This window comes from Macrotis lagotis, chromosome 1 (genome assembly GCF_037893015.1).
Source record: "Macrotis lagotis isolate mMagLag1 chromosome 1, bilby.v1.9.chrom.fasta, whole genome shotgun sequence".
In the NCBI taxonomy this organism is placed as follows: Eukaryota; Metazoa; Chordata; class Mammalia; order Peramelemorphia; family Peramelidae; genus Macrotis; species Macrotis lagotis.
The window spans coordinates 227,896,839-227,917,518 of record NC_133658.1 but is presented as its reverse complement, the minus strand read 5'-3'; the positions used below and the strand labels follow the sequence as shown (position 1 = coordinate 227,917,518).

Sequence of the window (20,680 nt, the reverse complement as noted above, 5' to 3'; positions counted from 1 at the left end):
TTCAATTAGAATGTGATTTAATTATAATGATGTAACTTACCACTCTTGCCAAGAGCCTGTCCACTTTTATAACCCATCTTCTGAAGCAAGGCAAATCCCCTGTTTTCACTACCTAAAGCACTCTTCAAAACATTATCACGTCTTTCTTTTTCCTCTTCTTTTAAACTCTTTTGTCGGTTTTTTAGATTTGCTTCTCGATGCTTTTCTTCTTTTTGATGAGCCTCTCTGATTCGTCTTAACATGGGCAATCCAGGTCTGACGTCTTTTCTAAACAATATTATGGTTAATAATAGTTAGTACATGCTTTTTTGTTACTTAGATGATTATTTCTCATTGCCTTTATACATTGACTTATTATTTCCATTAATAACACCCCAAATGCTAAAAGTAAATAATAAATTTTTAAAAAAGAAAATAACACAAAATATTTATGAAAGAAAGAGTATAAACACTGTCTGTTCCTAGTAATGCCTGGAATTCTAAAAAAGATTTCACATGTTTTATTTTGAGGTAAATAATTAGCATTATTTTTATATAGAAGATATAAATTTAATGTTTACTAGGGAATAAATTTATTCAATTACATTAATTACTGTTTGGAAATCATTTCAAGAAATAGGGAATGAAGCCTGAAATATTATTATAGCTTTGACAATGAGAAAGAGATGTTACTACACATTTTAAAAGAAAAAATGAACAATAACTGGTGATAGGATATAATTATAGTTACTGTTAATATTATTGGAAATGAGAATAAAAAATAAGTAAGTGAAAAATGACATCAAATTTCTAAGCCTGGGTGATGGAGAAAGAGATTTCACTGACAATGAAAGGGAAACTGAAGCAAGGAATTAGTGTTGGAACAAGCTTAGTTTCAGACTAAGTCTGAGGTGAAACAGAAGGACACAAGAACTGTTAGTTGGCAACTGAAAATTAAAGTTGAAACTCAGGAGAAAGAAGAGAACTAGAGATAGAGATTAGAAGGGTTCTTTTAAAAATTTTTTTTATTTAAGGCAATGGGGTTAAGTGACTTGCCCAAGGTCACACAGCTAGGGAATTATTAAGTGTCTGAGGCTGGATTTGAACTCAGGTTCTCCTGACTCCAGGACTGGTGCTTTAGTGACTGTGCCACCTAGCTGCTCCAGGATTTTTTGCTTAAATGGTTTTCTTTGGTACAAGAGTAGGTTCAGTTGAAGGGCAGGAGTTTGGCTAGACATGAGTGTGAGCTAAAAACAAGAGTATACATTAAAATTTATTTTTAAAAACCCCTTAAAACTGGCATCTTTCATGTTTCCTTGTCTAATAAACTATCTTCAATTTTAGGCTCCACATATTAGGAAGGACATTGACTAGATAAAGCCTATAGTCCCTTCTACATCTAAATCAATTAAATATAAAATATATGAAAGGGTATCATGAGGCAAGGGGATTAAAGTACTTCTTTGGTTCTAGAAGACAACAGAATGGATGAAAATTGTACTGAGGCAGATTTAGGGTGGTTATTAAAAGAAACAAAAGCAATAGATGTTTGACCTCTTAACTTCAATTGCCTGCCCCCCCCACCATTTTTTTTTTAGGTTTTTGCAAGGCAAATGGGCTTAAGCCAAGGCCACACAGCTAGGTAATTATTAAGTGTCTGAAGCCAAATTTGAACTCAGGTACTCCTGACTCCAGGGCCGGTGCTCTATCCACTGTGCCACCTAGCTGCCCCATCTCTCCCCCCAAATTTAAAAAACATACAAAACTTTTTGTGAATTAGAACTGACCCCAAATTCTTGAGATCCTAGGTCCAGGAGAAAAATATAAGCATCCAGAAAGAAACAATTAAAAGTGTGATATTCAATCAGAAGATTAGAAAATTTCATGTTAAAGGAATGATGGTCTCAGAATATAATATTCTGAAATGCAAAAGAATTAGGATTACAACTAAGAATAACCTATCTAGCATAAATGAGTGTAATCCTTCAGGGAAAAAAAAAGATATTTAATGAAAAGACTTTCAAGCATTCCTGATAAGACCAAAGTTGAATAGAACACAAGACTCAAGCATAAAGAAGCAAGCACAAAAGAAAAATCATGAGACACAAAACGGTAGTTTACATTCTTATATGGGAAGATGATTCCTGTAATTTCAAAGAACTTTATCATTTTTAGAGTAATTAGGAATCTACATAAGCAAAAGGCATGGGTGTGAGTAGATTACATTAGAATGATCTAAAAAAAAATGAAGAGAGAAGAAAGAGGGATGCATTGGAAGGGAATGGGGAAAGTTATCTTACCAAAAATAAGAAGTTTTGGGGCAGCTAGGTGGCGCATTGGGTAGAGCACTGGCCCTGGAGTCAGGAGGACCTGATTCAAATCTGACCTCAAACACTTAATAGTTACCTAGCTGTGTGACCTTGGACAAGTCACTTAACCCCATTGCCTTAAATTAAAAAAAAAGATTAAAAGAAAGGGGAAGGTTTTTTTTTTGAGATTTTTCAAGGCAATGGGACTAAGTGGCTTGCCCAAGGCCACACAGCTAGGTAATTATTGTCTGAGGTCGGATTTGAACCCAGGTACTCCTGACTCCAGGGCCGGTGCTCTATCCACTGTGCAACCTAGCCACCCCTACTGGAAAGGGGAAGTTTTTACAGTGGATGGGGAAAACTGGGGGGGGATGAAAACTTGAACCTCACATAAGAATTGGTTTAGAGAGAAAAACAATACACACACACACACACACACCCTTGTTGAGTATAGAAATTTATCTTACCCAACAGGAAAGTGGGAAGATAAAGGGAAAGGAGAAAAGGTGATGATGGTAGTGATGAAAGTGATTAATCAACAAGAAGGAAAACAGATTTTTGAGGAGAGATTGGATAAAAAGAGAGAAGAATAAAGAGAAGAAAATGGAATGGAGGGAAATTCACTGTGAATGCAAATAGAGGAACTCACCCAAAAAAACCAGAAGTAGATAGCAGAATGAATTAGAAATTAGAAATCAATTTGTTTTTACAAGAGACAGATTTGAAATATAAAGACATATGGACAGTGTTAAAATAATTAATTTTACACTGCAGTAAAAAAGGTAGGGTAGCAATCATGATCTTAGTCAAAACAAAAGTAAAAACAGATCTAATTAAAAGAGGGAATCAAGGAAACTACATTTTTTTTTCCCCAAGGCAATGAGGTTAAGTGGCTTGTCCAAGGCCACACAGCTAGGTCATTATTAAGTGTCTGAGGTCGGATTTGAACTCAGGTACTCCTGCCTCCAGGGCCAGTGCTCTATTCACTGCTCCACCTAGCCGCCCCTAGGAAACTACATTTTTTTATTTTTAAAATTTTTAAATTATTTTAGGAAACTACATTTAAAAAAATATTTTATTTTTCCCCAAATACATGTTAAAATTATTTACATTTATTTATGTCATTGTGTTATTTACAATGTAAAAATTATTTACATTTTTAAAAAAAGTTTTGAGTTTCAAATTCTATCACTCTCTCCCTTCCTTGCCCCCTCCTTTTCTGAGATGGCAAGCAGTTCAATCAAGAACATCACATTTGTGCAATCATGCAAAACAATTCCATATTAGTCATTTTGTACAAGAAGATTTCAACAGGGCGGCTAGGTGGTGCAATGGATAGAGAACCGGCCCTGGAGGCAGGAGTACCTGTGTTCAAATCCGGCCTCAGACACTTAATAATGACCTAGCTGTGTGGCCTTGGGCAAGCCACTTAACCCCATTGCCTTGCAAAAAAAAAAAGATTCCAACAAAAAAAATGAAAGGAAGAAATAGTATGCTTCAGTCTGTATTCAGACATCAAGAAAATTATATTTTGATAAAAGGTACCAAAGATGATGAATATCAAAAAAAAATTAAAGCACAATTGTTGGAGGAGATGTAGGAAAATTGGAATACTAATGCACTGTTGGTAGAATTGTAAACTGATCCAACAATTTTGGAGAACAATTTGAAACTATGTCCAGTGGGCAATCAAAATGTCCCTTTGATCCAGCAATGTCACTACTATGTCTGTATCCCAAAGATATTTTTTAAAAATGGAGAAATATAAAAATAATTATAGCAGCTTTTTGTAGTGGCAAAGAATTAGAAACTGAGGGGATTCCCATTAACTGGAAAATGGCTGAACAAGTTTTGGCATATTGTAATGGAATACCATTGTGCTATAAGTAATGACAGGGAGATTTCAAAAAAATCAAGAAAGACTTATATGAATAAGGAAGTGTCATGGACTATAAACAAGGAAAAGAAGTGCTAGAAATCAATCTCTCCTCCTGCTCCTTATGCCAATGAAATTTACAATAGTTCCCTTCACTCTGCACCAGTTCATGTAAGTCTTTCTAGGTTTTTCTGAAATCTGCCTGTTTGTCATTTTGTATAGCAACATTGTAGGATGATCAACTATTAATGACTTAGTTTTTCTCAGCAATACAATGATCCAAGACAATTCTAAAGGATTCGTGATGAAAAATTCTATCCACATTCAATGAAAGAACTGATGAAGGGGCGGCACCAGCCCTGGAGTCAGGAGTGCCTGGGTTCAAATCCGGTCTCAGACACTTAATAATTACCTAGCTGTATGGCCTTGGGCAAGCTACTTAACTCCATTTGCCTTGCAAAACCCTCCAAAAAAACCTAAAAAAAAAAAAAGAACTGATGAAGTCTGAATGCAAATCAAAGCATATTTTCACATTATTTTTTCGTGTTTTTTTAAATCTGTTTCTTCTTTCACAATATCACTAATATGGCAATATGTTTTAAATTGCATATAGAAGCTATATCAAATTGATTACCATCTTAAGTAAAGGCAGGAGAAAATTTGCAACTGTAAATAATTTTTAAAAAATGAATTCAAAATTGTCTTTATATATAATTGGAAAAAATAAGTACTATTAAAAAATAAAGGCATCATTTCTCAAACATATGGGGAACTGAGTCAAATATATAAAAATTCAAGCCATTCCCCAATTGATAAATGGTCAAGGGGTAAGACTAGGCAGTGTTCAGAAGAAGAAATCAAAACTATCTATGGTCATATAAAAAAGGCTCTAAATCACTATTGATAAGTCAGAAATGACAAATGCTGAAGGGGATGTGGGAAAATAGTTACTTACAATAATAAATTCTTGGTAAAGTTGTGAAGTGGTCTAACCATTCTGGAGAAAAATCTGCAACTATCTCTAATGGGTTGTAAATCTGTGTATCCAACACATCCAGTGCACCCCAAAGAGCTCAAAGAAAAAGGAAAAGGGTCTATATGTACAAAAATTATTCATAGTTAATTTTTTTTTGTGGTGGCAAAGAATTAACTGGTGAATAGCTAAAGAAATTGTGGTGTATATCTTTGTGATGAAACACCGATGTTCCACAAGAAATGATGTGGGGAAGAGTTTCAGAAAAACCTGGGAAGACCTATATGAATTGTTGGAAATTGAAGTGATTAGAACCAGACCATTGTATACATTAACATCAATATTATAATGATGATTGACTATTGGAATATAAATTTTCTCCCTTTATTTTTCTTGCTTTTTTTAGTGACATGCCTAATATGCAAATATGTTTTGATGATTTCACATGCATAATGGGTATGTCTTCTCATTGTGGGGGAGGCATAGAGGAAGGGAGAGAATTTGGAACTCAAAATTGTTAAAAGTGTTAAAAATAAACAACTTTCTTAAAGAAAAGGAAAAAAAGAATTAGAGCTGCCCCAAACTAGATGTGGAAGGTTTTCAAACAAAGGAGAGATTACCATTTGTACAGGTGCTGCAAAGGAGGTTCCTGTTCAGGTGTGAGATGCAATGGATAGATGTAGGATCTTTCTTACTCTGAGACTTTAAGAGAATGATGAGTTTAAATCATAGCTCTTAAATACTTGGGGAAAAGGCAGCTAGGTAGCATAGTGCATAGAGCAGCGACTCTGGAGTTAGGAGGACCTGAGTTCAAATTTGGCCTCAAACTCTGAATAATTACTGAGCTGCGTGACCTTGAGCAAGCCACTTAACCCCACTGTCTTGTCAAAAAACAAAAAACAAAAACAAAAAGAAAGAAAAAATACTTGAGAAAATTACTTCCCTTCTTTGGACTTCAACTACTACTAAACTATCTTTGCATGTAACTGTTTAAATAAATAAATGAATGAATGAATGAATAAATAAGAGTATGAGACTTTGTGGATTCTAAACAAACTTCCAGGTTAAAATCTTATAATATTATTGTCTTCCTTTTTGGTTTTCTTTTCTTTTTTCTTGTGAATCATCCATTATTGTAATATATAAAATGAATAGATGAGGTATATATTTACTTACTTCACATTAATGAAGGAATCAGACATATAGTCCTCTTCATCTGCCATGTTCACCTTCAACTCTGATTTGGCAACTTTAGCTACAAAAAGGAGTTAAACTTGTAATTACTTTTCAGTTCTTTTTCAGAAACTGAAATAAACCTGTACTTAAGTTAACAAAGAAAATTTGGGCCCTATGAATATTTATGGTATAGTCAATTTCACAGTGTCAGTGTCTTTCAAAAATAATGTTCACTGATAGAAATCATCTCAAAATATTAATTTAAAAAGGCATATTCCCACTTCTTATTTGAATCTACATTAAAATATGGCAAAAAAGTGAGAGTAAAGTAGCTCATGGAGACTTTTGAAAAATGGGTAATAGACAAAATAATTTTATAAACCACTGTTATGAAGCCAACTGAAAAAAACATTGAGTATCTACTATGTCTAAGGGCACTATGCTAGGTAGAGGGGATTAAAATGAAAATACAAAATAGTAGAGGTCAGAATTAGAAACTTTACTTCCTATTAGTAGTTTCTAAAAACCAATGAAAATTTCTTAATGCCTCTTCATGGTTAGGATTTGTCCCTGTGCTTTAGAAAGCTCTCCTACTAAGGAATAAATTCTATCAGTTCTAAGGATGGAGACATGTCTGCTTTCTGAGACTCAGCTTAGACATGCTTGGAAAGATTCATTACCAGCACAGCAACAGAAGCAAGGCATTTTTTAGAGGGCCATCTACTAAATTAGAAAGAGACTACAATATGCATTTTAGAGGGAGTGGCTATACTAACCAATTTGTAGATTCTTGAAATATTGAATTCTTTTCTAAAGTCAAAAGGCTCTAGTGTTAAAAAGACAGAGAACTGAAATACGTGTCAAAAGAACATTTGTTCTAATTACAAAAAAATGTTTAACTGCTCAGCACCTAAATACAATAAGAATGAGAAAGAAGTTACTCATTGGCTCCCTACCTAATCTCCCATTTATCTTCTCTTTAGCCAAGCTAATTTACTCAATATATCCCTTAAAAGTCATTACTTTTGCTCATGTAATGCTCTCATTTTGGATCATTTTCCTCTCTTTTCCATTACTTCAAAACTATTCCTCTTCCATCTGATTTCAAAAGATGAAGAGTCCCTATTCTTTATTATGACTAATTCATATATTCTCTTTGCTTGTTTCTTTTTTTATTGTTTTGTTTTGGCAAGGCAATGAGATTAAGTGACTTACCCAAGGGCACACAGTTAGGCAATTATTAAGTGTTTGAGGCTGAATTTGAACCCAGGTCTTCCTGACTCTAGGGCCAGCTTTCTATCTACTGTGAGAACTAGCTGTTCCACTTTGCTTGTTTCTTATAGGACCAACCTCCAAGCAAACATCTTTTTCATATTTATTCTTCCTCTCTTTGATTAATATCTGTCTTGAATTTATGTGCAGATCTTCCTAATCTTAAAAATTCTTTTCCATATCCCTTCAATTCTATCTATTTTTAATAATTCTACTATTTCACTATTCACAACTTCTTGCAATCTGGCTCACATTTCCTCCACTGTACTAACACTACTTTTTCGAAGGTTCCTACCTACTTCTTGATCCATCAATTAACCAAACCAAAATTTATCAAGTGCCTACTTTGTATTAAATCCAGTGACATTTTCTTAGGCCTCATTTTCTTTACCTCTCTATGAACTTCCTGAAGCAGTAAATGAATTTTCTTAGTTTTCTGATATTTTCTTTTGTTGACTCTTTTTTCCTTTTCCAACTCTCTAAGGGTCTGTTCTCAGTGCTCTTCTTAGTTCTCTCCCCTGGAAATCATATTCATTTTCATGATTTCAACAATAATCTCTAAATTTGATTCTTCAATCCATTAATCCAGTCCTGATCTGTCCTGGGATGGGTACATTAAAGTATTTTTAGAGTATTTTTTACCTATATTAATAACTAACACCTCAACTCAAAATACTTAAAGTTGAACATTTCTTTCCCCCCCAATCCTTGTCAGTGAGACTGCCATTCACCTCAAGCCAAGCATGAAGCTAGGGCTTTCATTTTCTCCTCTCTATCTTTTTGATAGTCTGAAATCTGACAACTATGTTCCTATCTCTCTTATGTACCTCAAAGACTGTGAGAAAAGTACTTTGTAAATGCATTTCCATGTATCATGAGTAGGATTATTATCACTATTACTACCTTGGTCCAGGTTATCTTTCTGACCTGGATGGACCATTATAATATCCTAACAAGTTTTCTGAAATCCATTTTCTTTCCACCAATCGATTCTTCACACACCTTCATGACTAATCATCTATAAACACAAATCTGACCTAAGTATTTCTCTGCTCCAAATCTTTCTTTCTTTTTTTTTGCAAGGCAAATGGAGTTAGGTGGCTTGCCCAAGGCCACACAGCTAGGTAATTATTAAGTGTCTGAGACTGGATTTGAACCCAGGTACTCCTGACTCCAGGGCCGGTGCTTTATGCACTGTGCCACCTAGCCGCCCCATGCTCCAAATCTTTCAATGACTTCTTATTAACCTTGTTCTCAGAGACCATGACATCAGGGAGGAAATGCCATGACAAGTACATGAATTGGATTTGAATCGGGGGGTGCTGTACTAAGTCACCAGCCTGACTTTCTCCTCCAGAGCCATCTGAGTCCAGTGGTCAGACATGAACCAAGATGACTGGAGATGGCCCTGGATGTGAGATAACCAGTTAAGTGACTTGCCCAAGGTCACATAGCTAATAAGTGTCAAGTATCTGAGGCTGGATTTGAACTCCCATCCTTCTGACCCTAAGATCAATGTTCTATTCACTGAATCACCTAGTTGCCTCCTCCTCCTACAGTGAGAACTGTTTCAGTTATCCAGAACCACATGCCATTCTATCTCCTTGGTCTTATCTTTAAACATTTCTGGGCCATGTTTTAGTCAGTCTGGACTTGCTGCACTACATCTGGTTCATGCCATTTTGTACATAAGGAATACCCTTCAGTCCCACCTCTGCCGGATGAAATCCATTCTATCCTTGAATGCCCAACTCAAATCAATGTCTTGTCTTTTTTTCCTGAAATACTGTTTCCTCCATGAAGTCTTCCTTGATGCCTACCTTCAGTAAAAATGATGCCCCACAGATCTTGATAAATACCTGTTTCGTCCCCTTTTATGTAATTTTTGTATCATAGTTATTTGTATTTGCTCCTCTGTGAGACAGTAGCAAGCAATAAAAGGGTGAAGGCTCTTATTTAACTTTTGTACCTCCCCTTAATACCTACCATAACATTCTGTACAGGGTAACCACAACTGTTGCCTGAATGTAGAATGAATGAGTGCTAAAGACGTCCTAGACGGGGGTGAGACACTAGTTTCATTTGGCCTAAAATTAGAAGATTAGGGAAAATTGAAAAGTTCCATACCCTACTCAGAAGCTGACGAGTCAACTGAGCCAGGCTCCCTCTCGTTAGCCCCCTTCCCCACTGCACAAACTATCACCAGGCCCTTCCTTTCCGTCCTTCCTCTTCTATCATCCTTGCCCTCCCCTCTTCCTCCTCTGTCTTATCTGGATCCTCTCACCTTCCCTTCCCTTGTTTTATTTTTTTATTTTAGTTTTCGCAAGGCAATGGGGTTAAGCGGCTTGGCCAAGGCCGCACGGCTGGGTATTACGTGCCTGAGGCCGGGTTGGAACTCAGGTCCTCCGGCCTGCAGGGCCGGTGCCTCCCCGTCCCCTGCTCCCGGGCGGTCCCATCTCCCCGTCTCCGGGCCCCCGGCCCCTCCGCCTCTTTGGCCCGGTCCTCCCTCCTCCCCGCCTTCCCTGCCTTCTTGCCCCTCGGCTTCCTCCCCGTTGCCCCTCCTCCTGTGGCCGCGTCCTCCCGGCGCCTCCTTTCCCTTCCCGTCCCCTCTTACTCTTCCCGCCAGCTCCCGACCCCCGGGCGCGGAGACTTCCCGCACACCGACCGGAGGGGCGCGCGCCCGCTACGCCTACGGCCCCGCGACCGGCATGGCGGCAGCCGGCCCCAGGCTCGCAGTGCGCTTGCGCGGCGTGTGTCCGCGGCCCCTGCGGCTCCCGCCGCTTCCTGCTTCCAGGGCGGCGCTTCCGGGTCACTCCGGCGGGGCCGCTCTGCCTGCAGCGGCCGCTTTTGCCGCTTCTTCCCCGAAGACGGCTGCGTTCCCCGGACCGGCTAGCCGGCGAGGAAGCGGCTCCCACTAAAGGTGAGGTCGTCCTCGCCCCCTTTTCCTTCCAGCCCCCTCGGCCGCCACTGCTGCCGCTCTCCCCAGAGCGGTCGGGATCGGCCCCCAAGTTGGGGCCTCGGGCTGAGGCTTCGCCGGCCCTGGCGGGGGGCCCGGGGCGGGCGGCTCCCCTCCCCCCACAGCCCCGCGGCTGCCGGCCCCGGCCCCGGCACTCCTCCCCCCCGCGCGCTCCCCCGGCCCCAGCTTTGGGGATTAGTCTGGGGGCTTCCTTCCCTGTGGGGGACATCGCAATCGCAGCATCCGCAGGGCCGGGGGCACCCGCCTCTGCCTTGCTCCCAGCCCTCCCTGGGGCCTGCCTGGAGCGAAGAGACTCCAAGCGTAGGGCGAAGAAAGATCCGACTTCAGTCCGTGCTCAGTAATGATGACGATTTGCTCCTTTTTGCATAGCCGGCATCTCTTTAATCTAGCTTTTCTTTTGGCTTTATTTCTCAAGCCCTCTCCTCTAAGTAGAATATAAACTCCTTTTTTGATTCTTTGTTTTCATAGATTCAGACTAGTTCTTTGCCTACACTTAGCTGTCACTTAATAAATCCTTTTTTTAAAAAAGTTTTTGCAAGGCAATGGGGTTAAGTGGCTTGCCCAAGGCCGCACAGCTAGGTCATTATTAAGTGTCTGAGGTAGGATTGAACTCAGCTACTCCTGACTCCAGGGTCGTATCCACTGCACCACCTAGCCTCCCCTAATAAATCCTTTTTGATCAATTGATGCTCTCAACCAACAGGTGAGGTAGCTAATATGAATACCCCTCTTTTTATTGTTAGGTTCCTGTCTCCATCTCTGTTGTGCCAGAAGTGCAATTCAAATCCAAATTTCTCTTGATTCTTCACGCAATCCACTACACCATTTAGTGTCCATATTTTTTGAGTGAGAGTGACTTCTTCTGCCTCTATTAATAACAGCTAAAATTTACATAATGCTCTTTGGTTTACAAAGCATTTTAATATGTCTTGTTTGATCTTCAGATCAGCCTAGTGACATAGGTGCTATTATTATTATATTCATTTTACAAAAGAGGAAACTGAGACTGAGAGGTTTAAGCGACTTGCCCAAAGTCATGGTTACTAAATCTCTGAAGGTGAATTACTACAGTTTTTCTGGTCATTAACTATACTATCTATCGCCAAAAGAGGTGTTATGGGTGAAAGTGCATAACAAGGTATGCAAATGTATCATTACTATTAGGGGTTCTTTGTTGTAGAATGTAATTCTTTTTAGACACTTTGTACAAATAGAAATTGTTACAGGAGAATGATAATGTTACTTTATCAAAAACTTTCTAGGATTTTAAAAAGTGAGAGATTATAGTAAACATTAGTAAACAAGATCATAAAAAGCTTTGTTCTTTTAGCGTTTAAGTCAACATTTGACACTTCATAAAAATATTGAAGTGTTTTCATGGGGTCTTTGCTTTTTTTTTAGGTTTTTTTGGCAAGGCAATGGAATTAAGTGGCTTGCCCAAGGCCACAGGCTAGGTAATTATTAAGTGTCTGAGACGGGATTGAACCCAGGTATTCCTGACTCCAGGGCCGGTGCTCTATCCACTGCACCACCTAGCCGCCCCCAGCCTTTGCTTTTTAATGATGTTCTTTCAGCAAGTTGACATCACAAACATTGACCAACTTGGTAAAATTTTGAGATAATAATATGCGTGTAATATTAGGACTCTGGTACACACATTTTTAAACTATTACTGGGTCATCTTAACCTAGACAAAATCATTCCATTGTTCATTATCACAGCCTTGCAGATAGGCATGGTGAAAATTAATAAGGATATTACAATTTCTATAAAACAAAAATATGTACTCCCCTACATGCTTTGTATTTTGTTTTAGTCCTTTGGTATCAGTAACTTGTTAAATAAATCAGTTGGAGTTTGTTTTAATTTTTGCCATATCTTTTTCTCATGTTTATTCTTCCAGCCTTCTTTGCTCTAACAAGTTGGTGGTCTGATGGTACACAGACAGCTGATTGAGGAATGACTCCCATATCAGTAAGGAGTCATTGCCTGTATGTTAAAATATAATCAATTCATTTTTTTGTGATGTTATTTCTTGCTCTCCATGTCCAGGCCTTCTCAGTTTTAACTAGAGTGTATTCATGATGTACAGGTATGAAGTTTCTAGAGAGTCAACAAGCCTTTGCTTTCTCAGGTTCCTTACTCCTCAACCATACTTTCTAACAGATTAACACTGTCAATCAGTCCATCAGTTCACAAACATTTATTAAGAACCTTCTATGTGCCAAGTACTGGAAATATAAGACAAAGTGGAATGGGGAGGGGTTACAATGGAAATGTAGCTTGGGGATGCACTAGCAGTTGAAAGGGGAAATCAAGAAAGGAGATGGTACTTAAACTGAACCTTGAAGAAACTAAGGCTTTTTCGATGTGAAGGGAATGAAGATTATTCCAGGCATAGGGGACAGACTGAGCAAAGACTTGGAAACAGGAAATAGATTGTTGTATAGCAGGAAATGAAAGATCTGTTGGTTGGAATGCAGAGTACACAGACGACAGTCTGTACAAGACTGATGAACTTCTGGACTCTCCTAGCTTTACATGACTCCCTGCAGGTATGGTTTCAAAGCCATAGCATACTATGATAGCATAAATTCTAAACAGTATGTAGCCGCTTCCTTCAACCATTTCCCCAAACTCCTCCTGCTTTGTCTTTTCAGATCTTCAAATATGAGGTAGTGTTCTCCAACCACAGAAACTCCATGGAAAGGAATAAGAAAAGGTATATTTCAGGGTCATAGACTATATAAACCAGGAAAAGAAATGAGAAGTCAGTCTCCCTTCTTGCTCCTCATTCCAATAGAATTTGCAATAGCTGATAGTCTTGGCACATAGACCATTGTGGTTCACTGTGGTTCCTGTCTCCACATCTGCTCTAGGATCAGAATTGGCTCCACATTGCTGGTCTCTAGAAGTCACCTTCACTGGGAGTGCAAAAAAAATGTAGTGGTACCCTGCTCCCCTCCATGCTCATTTGGCATTGAAGTCACTAAATACCAAAATAATTTTGATTTAATTCAGCTCTTTGTAGGATTTCTTCATTACATCATTCCTCTGCAAGAGGAGTTAGCACATAAACCATAGTCATTTTTATGCTAGTGTTTTTGCAAATGCTTTTCATGAGCATCATCAAATAATATTTCTTGTTTTGAGCCATACCATAAAATCAACTTCTCTCTTTTGTTTGTCTCTCCAAAGTTTTAAGATTAGTAAATCAAAGATATGTGATACAATTCAAACACTTTAGTCAGAAATGGTTCCCCATGTCCGTGGTCATACCACTATCCCATTGCCCTGTTCAAAAACTTCTATTGGTTCTTTATTTTTCTTGGATAAATTAATCCAAACATTTTTCACCTGTCCCTCTTTGCAGAGTCTGGCTTCAATCTACCTTTTCAGCTTTATTTCACATTACTTTCCTTCATGTACTCAACATTCTAGTCATATTTAGATTATGAGCTGTTTACTCAGCATTACATCTACTTCCCCATATTCACATAAGTGGTTCTTTGTATGTCAAATTGGTTCCCTCTTCATTTCTGCCTCTCAGAATCCTTCAAGTTTTGACTCATGCATCAGGTACCACTGTTTTCTGTGAAGTCTTTTCTGCTCTTAACAGTTGAAAGTGTGTTCTCCCTCTTCAAATTTTTCAAATTTCAATTTTTTTCTTTGTCTAGATTTCCTACTCTGCATGGCATTCTAACAGGTGTCATACTTATCATTTTATGCATTACATGTCTCTTGAAGGCAAGCACTGTGTTGTCTTTTGTTTTTGATACATAGACTTCTAGCACAGTGCCTTGCACTTGGGCATTTAAATAATGTTTGTAAAATTGTTGAATTTGTTAAATTGTTATATAAATCCTTGTCTGTTAAAACTGTATGTTCTGGGATATGGTTTTTAAAAATAATTTTATTTATCAAAGATATTTGTCAAAAGTCCCTTCCATATTTTAGGATTTGTTTCTTTATATAAAATAGGCATTTATTGATATATTTGTTTTTCTATCATCTATATTTCTCAGCATTCCCTCCTTCCATCCCACTCAAAGAACAATACTTTATAATAAAGAATAAAAAGGAGAGCAAAGAACATTCATCAAATCTAAGCAAGATATTTAAAAAGTTTGACATTGTATGCATCATTCCACAGTCATAGTCCCCTGTGACTATAATGAAATGAAATGAAGTCCTTTCTCAAATTTCTTCTTTGGGTCAAATTTGCTCATTATAATTTTGTAGTATTCAGTTAATTGTTTTCTTATTCTTTCCATTGAATTTTTGTAGTTTTATATATATATGTATATATGTATATATATATATATACATATATACATATATATATATATAAAACAACTATATGAGAGAATGTTCCAAATCACAAATATATGTAAACTATATGAGAGAATGTTCCAAATCACAAATAAGAGAAATGCAGATGAAAACAACCCTGAGTTTTCACCTCATACCCAACAAATTAGAAAAAATTACAAATAAGGGAATAGTCAATGGTGAAGGGTTTATGTAAGACAGATATGATAATGCATTGGTAGAGCTGAAAACTGGCTGGTTTGGCTTACTTTAGTTAGTTTATAAAAGTTTTCCCAGTCATCATAGTCATCTTTTCTTAATAATATTCTACTGCATTCATGTACACAATTTGTTTAACCGTTCTTTATTTGAAAGACATCAACTTTTTGTAATTCTTCCGCACTATAAGAAATGATGCTATAAATATTTTGGTGTATATAGTTCTTGTCATTGACATTCTTGGGTTATATGCAAAGCAGCAAAATATCTGTATGAAAATGTATGTACATTTTAGCCACTCAATTTTTGCATGGTTTCAAGTTGTATGCATATTTTAATCATATTCTTTGCATGATTCTGAATTGTGTGTATATTTTAGCCACTTTCTTTGCATAATTCCATATTGTTTACCAGAATGGTTCAGCCAGTTTTCAGCTCTACCAATGCATTATCATATCTGTCTTACATAAACCCTTCACCATTGACTATTCCCTTATTTGTAATTTTTTCTAATTTGTTGGGTATGAGGTGAAAACTCAGGGTTGTTTTCATCTGCATTTCTCTTATTTGTGATTTGGAACATTCTCTCATATAGTTATTATTAGTTTGCAATTCTTTTACAAATTCTTTGGTTATATTCTGTGTCCACTTACCAAGTGGAAAGGTAATTGTTTCTTCTTTTTAAATGATTAAACTTTACTTAGCTTTTTATTAAAAGCTTATTGAAAAAGAAATCTTTCGTGATTTCTGTTCTATTAGGTGAGGCACACACATCGTGATTCAAGAATTTAACCAATAATGGAGTTGGCCCATAGTTTACTGCTAAATGAAGAAGCTTTGGCTCAAATTACTGAAGCAAAGAGACCTGTCTTTATCTTTGAGTGGTTGCGATTTCTTGATAAAGTCCTGGTAGCTGCTAACAAGGTATGGTTTTTCCATTTGCATGACCCAGAAAGGAAGAATTATTTTAGAAAAAATAGAAAATAAGCTCAGTTAACAGAAGCTGACAGTTTTTGTTGATGGTTATTGTGTGACATTGTGTATTTCTGTGATTGTTTAGATTTTCAATGATAGTTTTTAAAATGGTAAAAATAGATTTTATGTGCAACTAAAAATTGATGTTTGCTTTTTTTGTGACAGACTGATGTGAAGGAAAAACAGAAAAAGCTTGTTGAACAACTCACTGGATTAATAAGTAGTTCTCCTGGTCCTCCAACAAGGAAATTATTAGCTAAAAATCTTGCAGCTCTTTATAGCATTGGAGATACTTTCACTGTTTTTCAAACTCTTGATAAGTGTAATGATATTATCAAAAATAAAGATGATACTGCAGCCTATTTGCCAACCAAACTGTAAGTACTTATTTTGATATGAGCAAATGCAGAATAAATAGTCTTTTCTTTTTTTATCATAATATGATTTCATTTATTTCCTAGTGTCAGTTATATTCTAGATTAAGGATCGCTCTAAATGGTTTAACTTGTTTAGAATGTAGTAAGAGTAATTACTTCTCATGATCCAAATGGTATACAGTACATCTCAAATAAGTTTGCTCTAGCAAGTATTTAACATTATGTCAATACAATTTAAAAATCAGTTTTCATTGCAAATTTAATAAAAATGTGAAAAAATACAAACAGACAAGCCAGGGTGAGAAATGAAATGTCAGAGAACAAAAATTAAATTTTTTGCATTTTAATAAGACAAAAATGAACTTTAACAATGACAACTTATTTGAGCTGTCATTTTTTGTAATGTAATTTTAATTTTTTGTCATTCATAATGTATTGTTTTTGTCATATTACATGTGTTTGTCAATGTGAATATTTTTCTACTTCACAGTGTATTATTTCATAAAAGCTATGTCATTCATATTTGTTATTTTTGACACAGTAATGTTCCATTATATTAGTATATACTATACTGTATATAGTCGTTCCCCAATCATTGTACAATAGGCCTGTAGTTTTACATATGAAGTGTTGCCAAGTTGCATTTCCTTTCTATTAAATTTTGTCTTACTAGTTTCAACCTACTGAGATAAATTTTGAATCATGATTCTGCCACACAACTACTTATTCTTTCCATCCTTGTGTTATTTGTCTTATGGTAAACTTGCCTTTTTTATTTATGTATTTCTTTGATAAAATTGAAGAATTTGACATAACCAATGACAACTTTTGTCATTGTACCTAGGATAGTTTTCCATATAAATATCGTTTGACTGTTAATATTTGGGTATTATTTTCAACTTGTTGCAAATCTATTTTTAGAATCTTTGAGCCTATATTTCTCCTTCTGTACAAGAATATCTATATCTATATATATGTATCTATCTGTATATGTATATGTATATGTATATCTATATGTATATCTATATCTATATATATCAAATCCTCTGAAGAAATTTAGATAAGCTTTGTCGTCATTCTCTTTCTACTTTACTGGTAATCCCTTACCTCCCCCCCCCCCCCAATTTTCAAGTGTGGCACACTTTTTTTTCCCTCAGTGATCCCATGTTTTGCTTTTCTAAATGCTTACAAATCATCTGCTTAGAAATACAGTCTAGAATTTATCTGAAAATTGACATAATTTTTTATTATTTGATAACTTAGAAAAATCCATCTTTGCACCCTTTTTTGATTATTAGACATTTTCCCATCTGAAGTCTGAAGATTTTTTTCTCATTCTCTGTGATTTTTTTTTCCCCCTCTGATTTCTTAATGATTCTTTATAGTACTTCTATGGTCAAAGCAGGATGCAATTCATCCTGTTTCCTTACTGTTACTTTACATATTTGAGGCTATGATCTCTTTGTTCTTTTTTCAGGTTCAAAAGATTTTTCTTTTTTGAGCTTATTCACTTTTTTCTTTCTTCAGTCTTGATCTATTTTTCACCAATGAGCATCCCTTTTACTCCTCATATCAATGTTTTGCACATTTATAATCTGTATATTACAATTTTATATTTGTGTGTGTATCTTGTGTGTATATGTGTGTGTAATCATTTCATAAAACTGTAAGTTTCATGAGAGTAAGATAGATATCTTATCTAAACTTTATCTCAGCCAAGATATAGTATAACAGCAGAAAGCATTCAATATTTACTTAATTTAATTGAATTTTAGACTTTAGTCTTCCTGATTCTATAATCAGCAACAACAAATCCTCACTGCCTTTCCAGAAGGCAAAGATGGACATAGATGGATCTCTAGTGTGGATGCATTTGACATATTGTTTTTCTTACTAAAGTAAGACTCTTCCCATCATATACATCTCTGATGGAATAGTTGATGCTACTCCTTGTATTTAAGTGAACATTGGTAATGTATAATATACTCCAGAATATTTATACTGACAAGGCATCTTTCCTTTGTTTTTTTAGTTTTACCTAAAATTGAGTGTTAACTAGAACACTGGACTTATTAAAAATCCTGTGTTTGGATCATGGGCTTGGTACTTATTATCTTTACTACTCTAGACAATTCTCTTAATTTCTTAGGGCCTAGTTTTTGGCATATGTAAAATTAGAGAATTGGAATATCTAAAGTTAATTTTAATACTAACATTCTGTGATTAACTTTAGATTTAGATTAACTTTCCATTTTGTCAAAAAATTACTCTTGTTTGATCAAGATTGAATCTAAAAATTCCCATCATTGCTTGCTATATCTGAGATATGGAATTAAGAGCAAAATGAATCAAAAAATTTATGAAATGATCATTTCAGTGGAATTATATTTTTTTCCAGATAAAGGGACACTTGAAGAGAGAGACTTTCAAATCATCCTGTAGCTTACATCAATGCCAATTTTTTGCCACATAATACAGATGCTTTATCTACACTGAATCTCTGGTCAATTAAAGTCTTCCCTGACTTTCACATTTATATTCTTCACCTAGCTAAGAATTTGTTTTTAAATATTTTATGTCATGGTGCAGTAATCCAAATTCTGCTCTTAAATATTATCCATGTAAAATAATATAGCCAAATTTTTTTTGCATCATGACCCTTTTAAAGTCAGGATGATTTATGAAAGAAGAAATCAAAATATTTTCTGAGTTGCTAAGTTCTTCAATTTCCTATCTAAGCTTTAAAGTCCTTAGTCATGCATTATACTTTCCTTCTTTCACTGAGATACATATGAATCTGGGGACTTTTGAAAAAGGTAAGTTAATAGGCATTCAGGTGCATCTGGTGAACTCCAGGACTATATACACACACACACACACACACACATACATATATGCCTTTATATCTCAGGGTAGAGTTTTTTCAACAACTGCTGTGCACTTAAGATTTCGAGGATAAAGCACTGGCCCTGGAGTCAGGAGTACCTGGGTTCAAATCTGGTCTCAGACACTTAAAAATTACCTAGTCATGTGGCCTTGGGCAAGCCACTTAACCCCATTGCCTTGCAAAAACCTAAAAAAAAAATTCTTGGTGTAGCAATAGGATTCTTTTTATCTGCTAGTGTCTTCCTCCTGAAGCTTTGCATAACAATCAGAACATTTTTCATTTACTATAATGCATTATTCATGCGTTATAAAATTCCTCCAGTACCATGAGAGTATGAATAGTTATCTGATCTCTGCCTCTATTCCATAATAAGCACATAAAAAGTACATACATAGGAGACCCTTAATTAATGTTTGCCATTTGACATTTATTGATCAGAGATGTAATGCAATTTTCATTGCTTGCTAAATCAAGCATATTTTTGAAAAGTTGAGTTTTAGTAATGATAATTGCCATGGTAATTAAATGCTTATTAAAGTGGGTCTAGGCTTGGAACAATCCAAATTGATTTGAAAGATAAGAACTTTATTTAATAAAACTGTATGAAGTTGTCCTGTTTACTTGAATGTTGGGCAATTGAAATGGTTTTAAAGGTAGAATATCACTTCTTATAGGGCTGCAGTAGCATGTGTTGGGGCATTTTATGAAAAAATGGGGAGGATGTTAGGAAGTGCATTTCCAGAAACAGTTAACAATCTTTTGAAGTCTCTGAAAAGTGCAGAGGTAAGTTACAGAACAAGTTACATATTTGTGTATATATGTTTTGTTTGTAAGAAGAATTAATCTGACTTAAATAGATAATCATTTACCCTATATCTGTGTAACTACAGAACTTAGCTGTTTAGTGAGGTGCAATTCATAATTAGCTTTCAGAGCAATAGAAAGTTTCCTGAAAATGCTCTGTTGCTTAAAATTTAATATGAATAGGAGGAAAGATCCTTGTTTCATGTGAAGGAATATATTCCACTAATTTTGTGGAGCTATGAATCCTTGTGGAATCTTACATCTTTTTTTGTCATATGCAATACCCATACCATAAAGTCCTGTCCTAATGAGAAAACTTGTGCAAACTGGTGACTACATGAAGGGAAACCCATAATTTTCTAAGGGACCTTAGATAATACCCCTTTTCTGTTACCTGTTGTAATCAACCATGATGCCTACCAATAATCTGGGGTAAAAGCATACCTCTTTGTGACAAATTATAAGATATTCTATAAGAGCTTTGTAGATCTTATTAGGTGTTCTTCATTGGTCTGTCTTAAGTATTTCTCATTCATCTTGTAAAA

At 36.0% G+C, this 20,680-nt stretch overlaps 2 protein-coding genes across 11 annotated transcripts in view; one reads left to right on the top strand and one right to left on the bottom strand.

Annotated features, from left to right (window-relative positions):
* GPATCH11 (G-patch domain containing 11) overlaps positions 1-10,328 on the bottom strand; it is a 33,998-nt gene extending 23,670 nt beyond the window's left edge. The window contains exons 1-4 of one of the 7 annotated variants that reach the window (XM_074209710.1): positions 10,200-10,328; positions 9,572-9,672; positions 6,314-6,392; positions 41-267 (exon numbers count right to left, since the gene is read on the bottom strand). In XM_074209710.1, coding sequence (XP_074065811.1) covers positions 41-267; positions 6,314-6,360 — 274 coding nt within the window. In that variant the 5' untranslated portion in view covers positions 6,361-6,392; positions 9,572-9,672; positions 10,200-10,328. Of the gene's footprint in view, positions 1-40; positions 268-4,576; positions 4,641-6,313; positions 6,394-7,976; positions 8,104-9,571; positions 9,673-10,199 lie in introns of those variants that run through there. The other 6 variants (XM_074209705.1, XM_074209711.1, XM_074209706.1 and 3 more) reach the window with 6 other exon arrangements.
* A 66-nt stretch (positions 10,329-10,394) lies between these two features.
* The window catches only part of HEATR5B (HEAT repeat containing 5B), a 136,307-nt gene continuing 126,021 nt past the window's right edge, over positions 10,395-20,680 (top strand). The window contains exons 1-5 of one of the 4 annotated variants that reach the window (XM_074209702.1): positions 10,395-10,505; positions 13,223-13,284; positions 15,852-16,016; positions 16,233-16,444; positions 20,006-20,114. In XM_074209702.1, the coding sequence (XP_074065803.1) occupies positions 15,891-16,016; positions 16,233-16,444; positions 20,006-20,114 (447 nt within the window). In that variant the 5' untranslated portion in view covers positions 10,395-10,505; positions 13,223-13,284; positions 15,852-15,890. Of the gene's footprint in view, positions 10,511-12,377; positions 12,537-13,222; positions 13,285-15,851; positions 16,017-16,232; positions 16,445-20,005; positions 20,115-20,680 lie in introns of those variants that run through there. The other 3 variants (XM_074209701.1, XM_074209703.1, XM_074209704.1) reach the window with 3 other exon arrangements.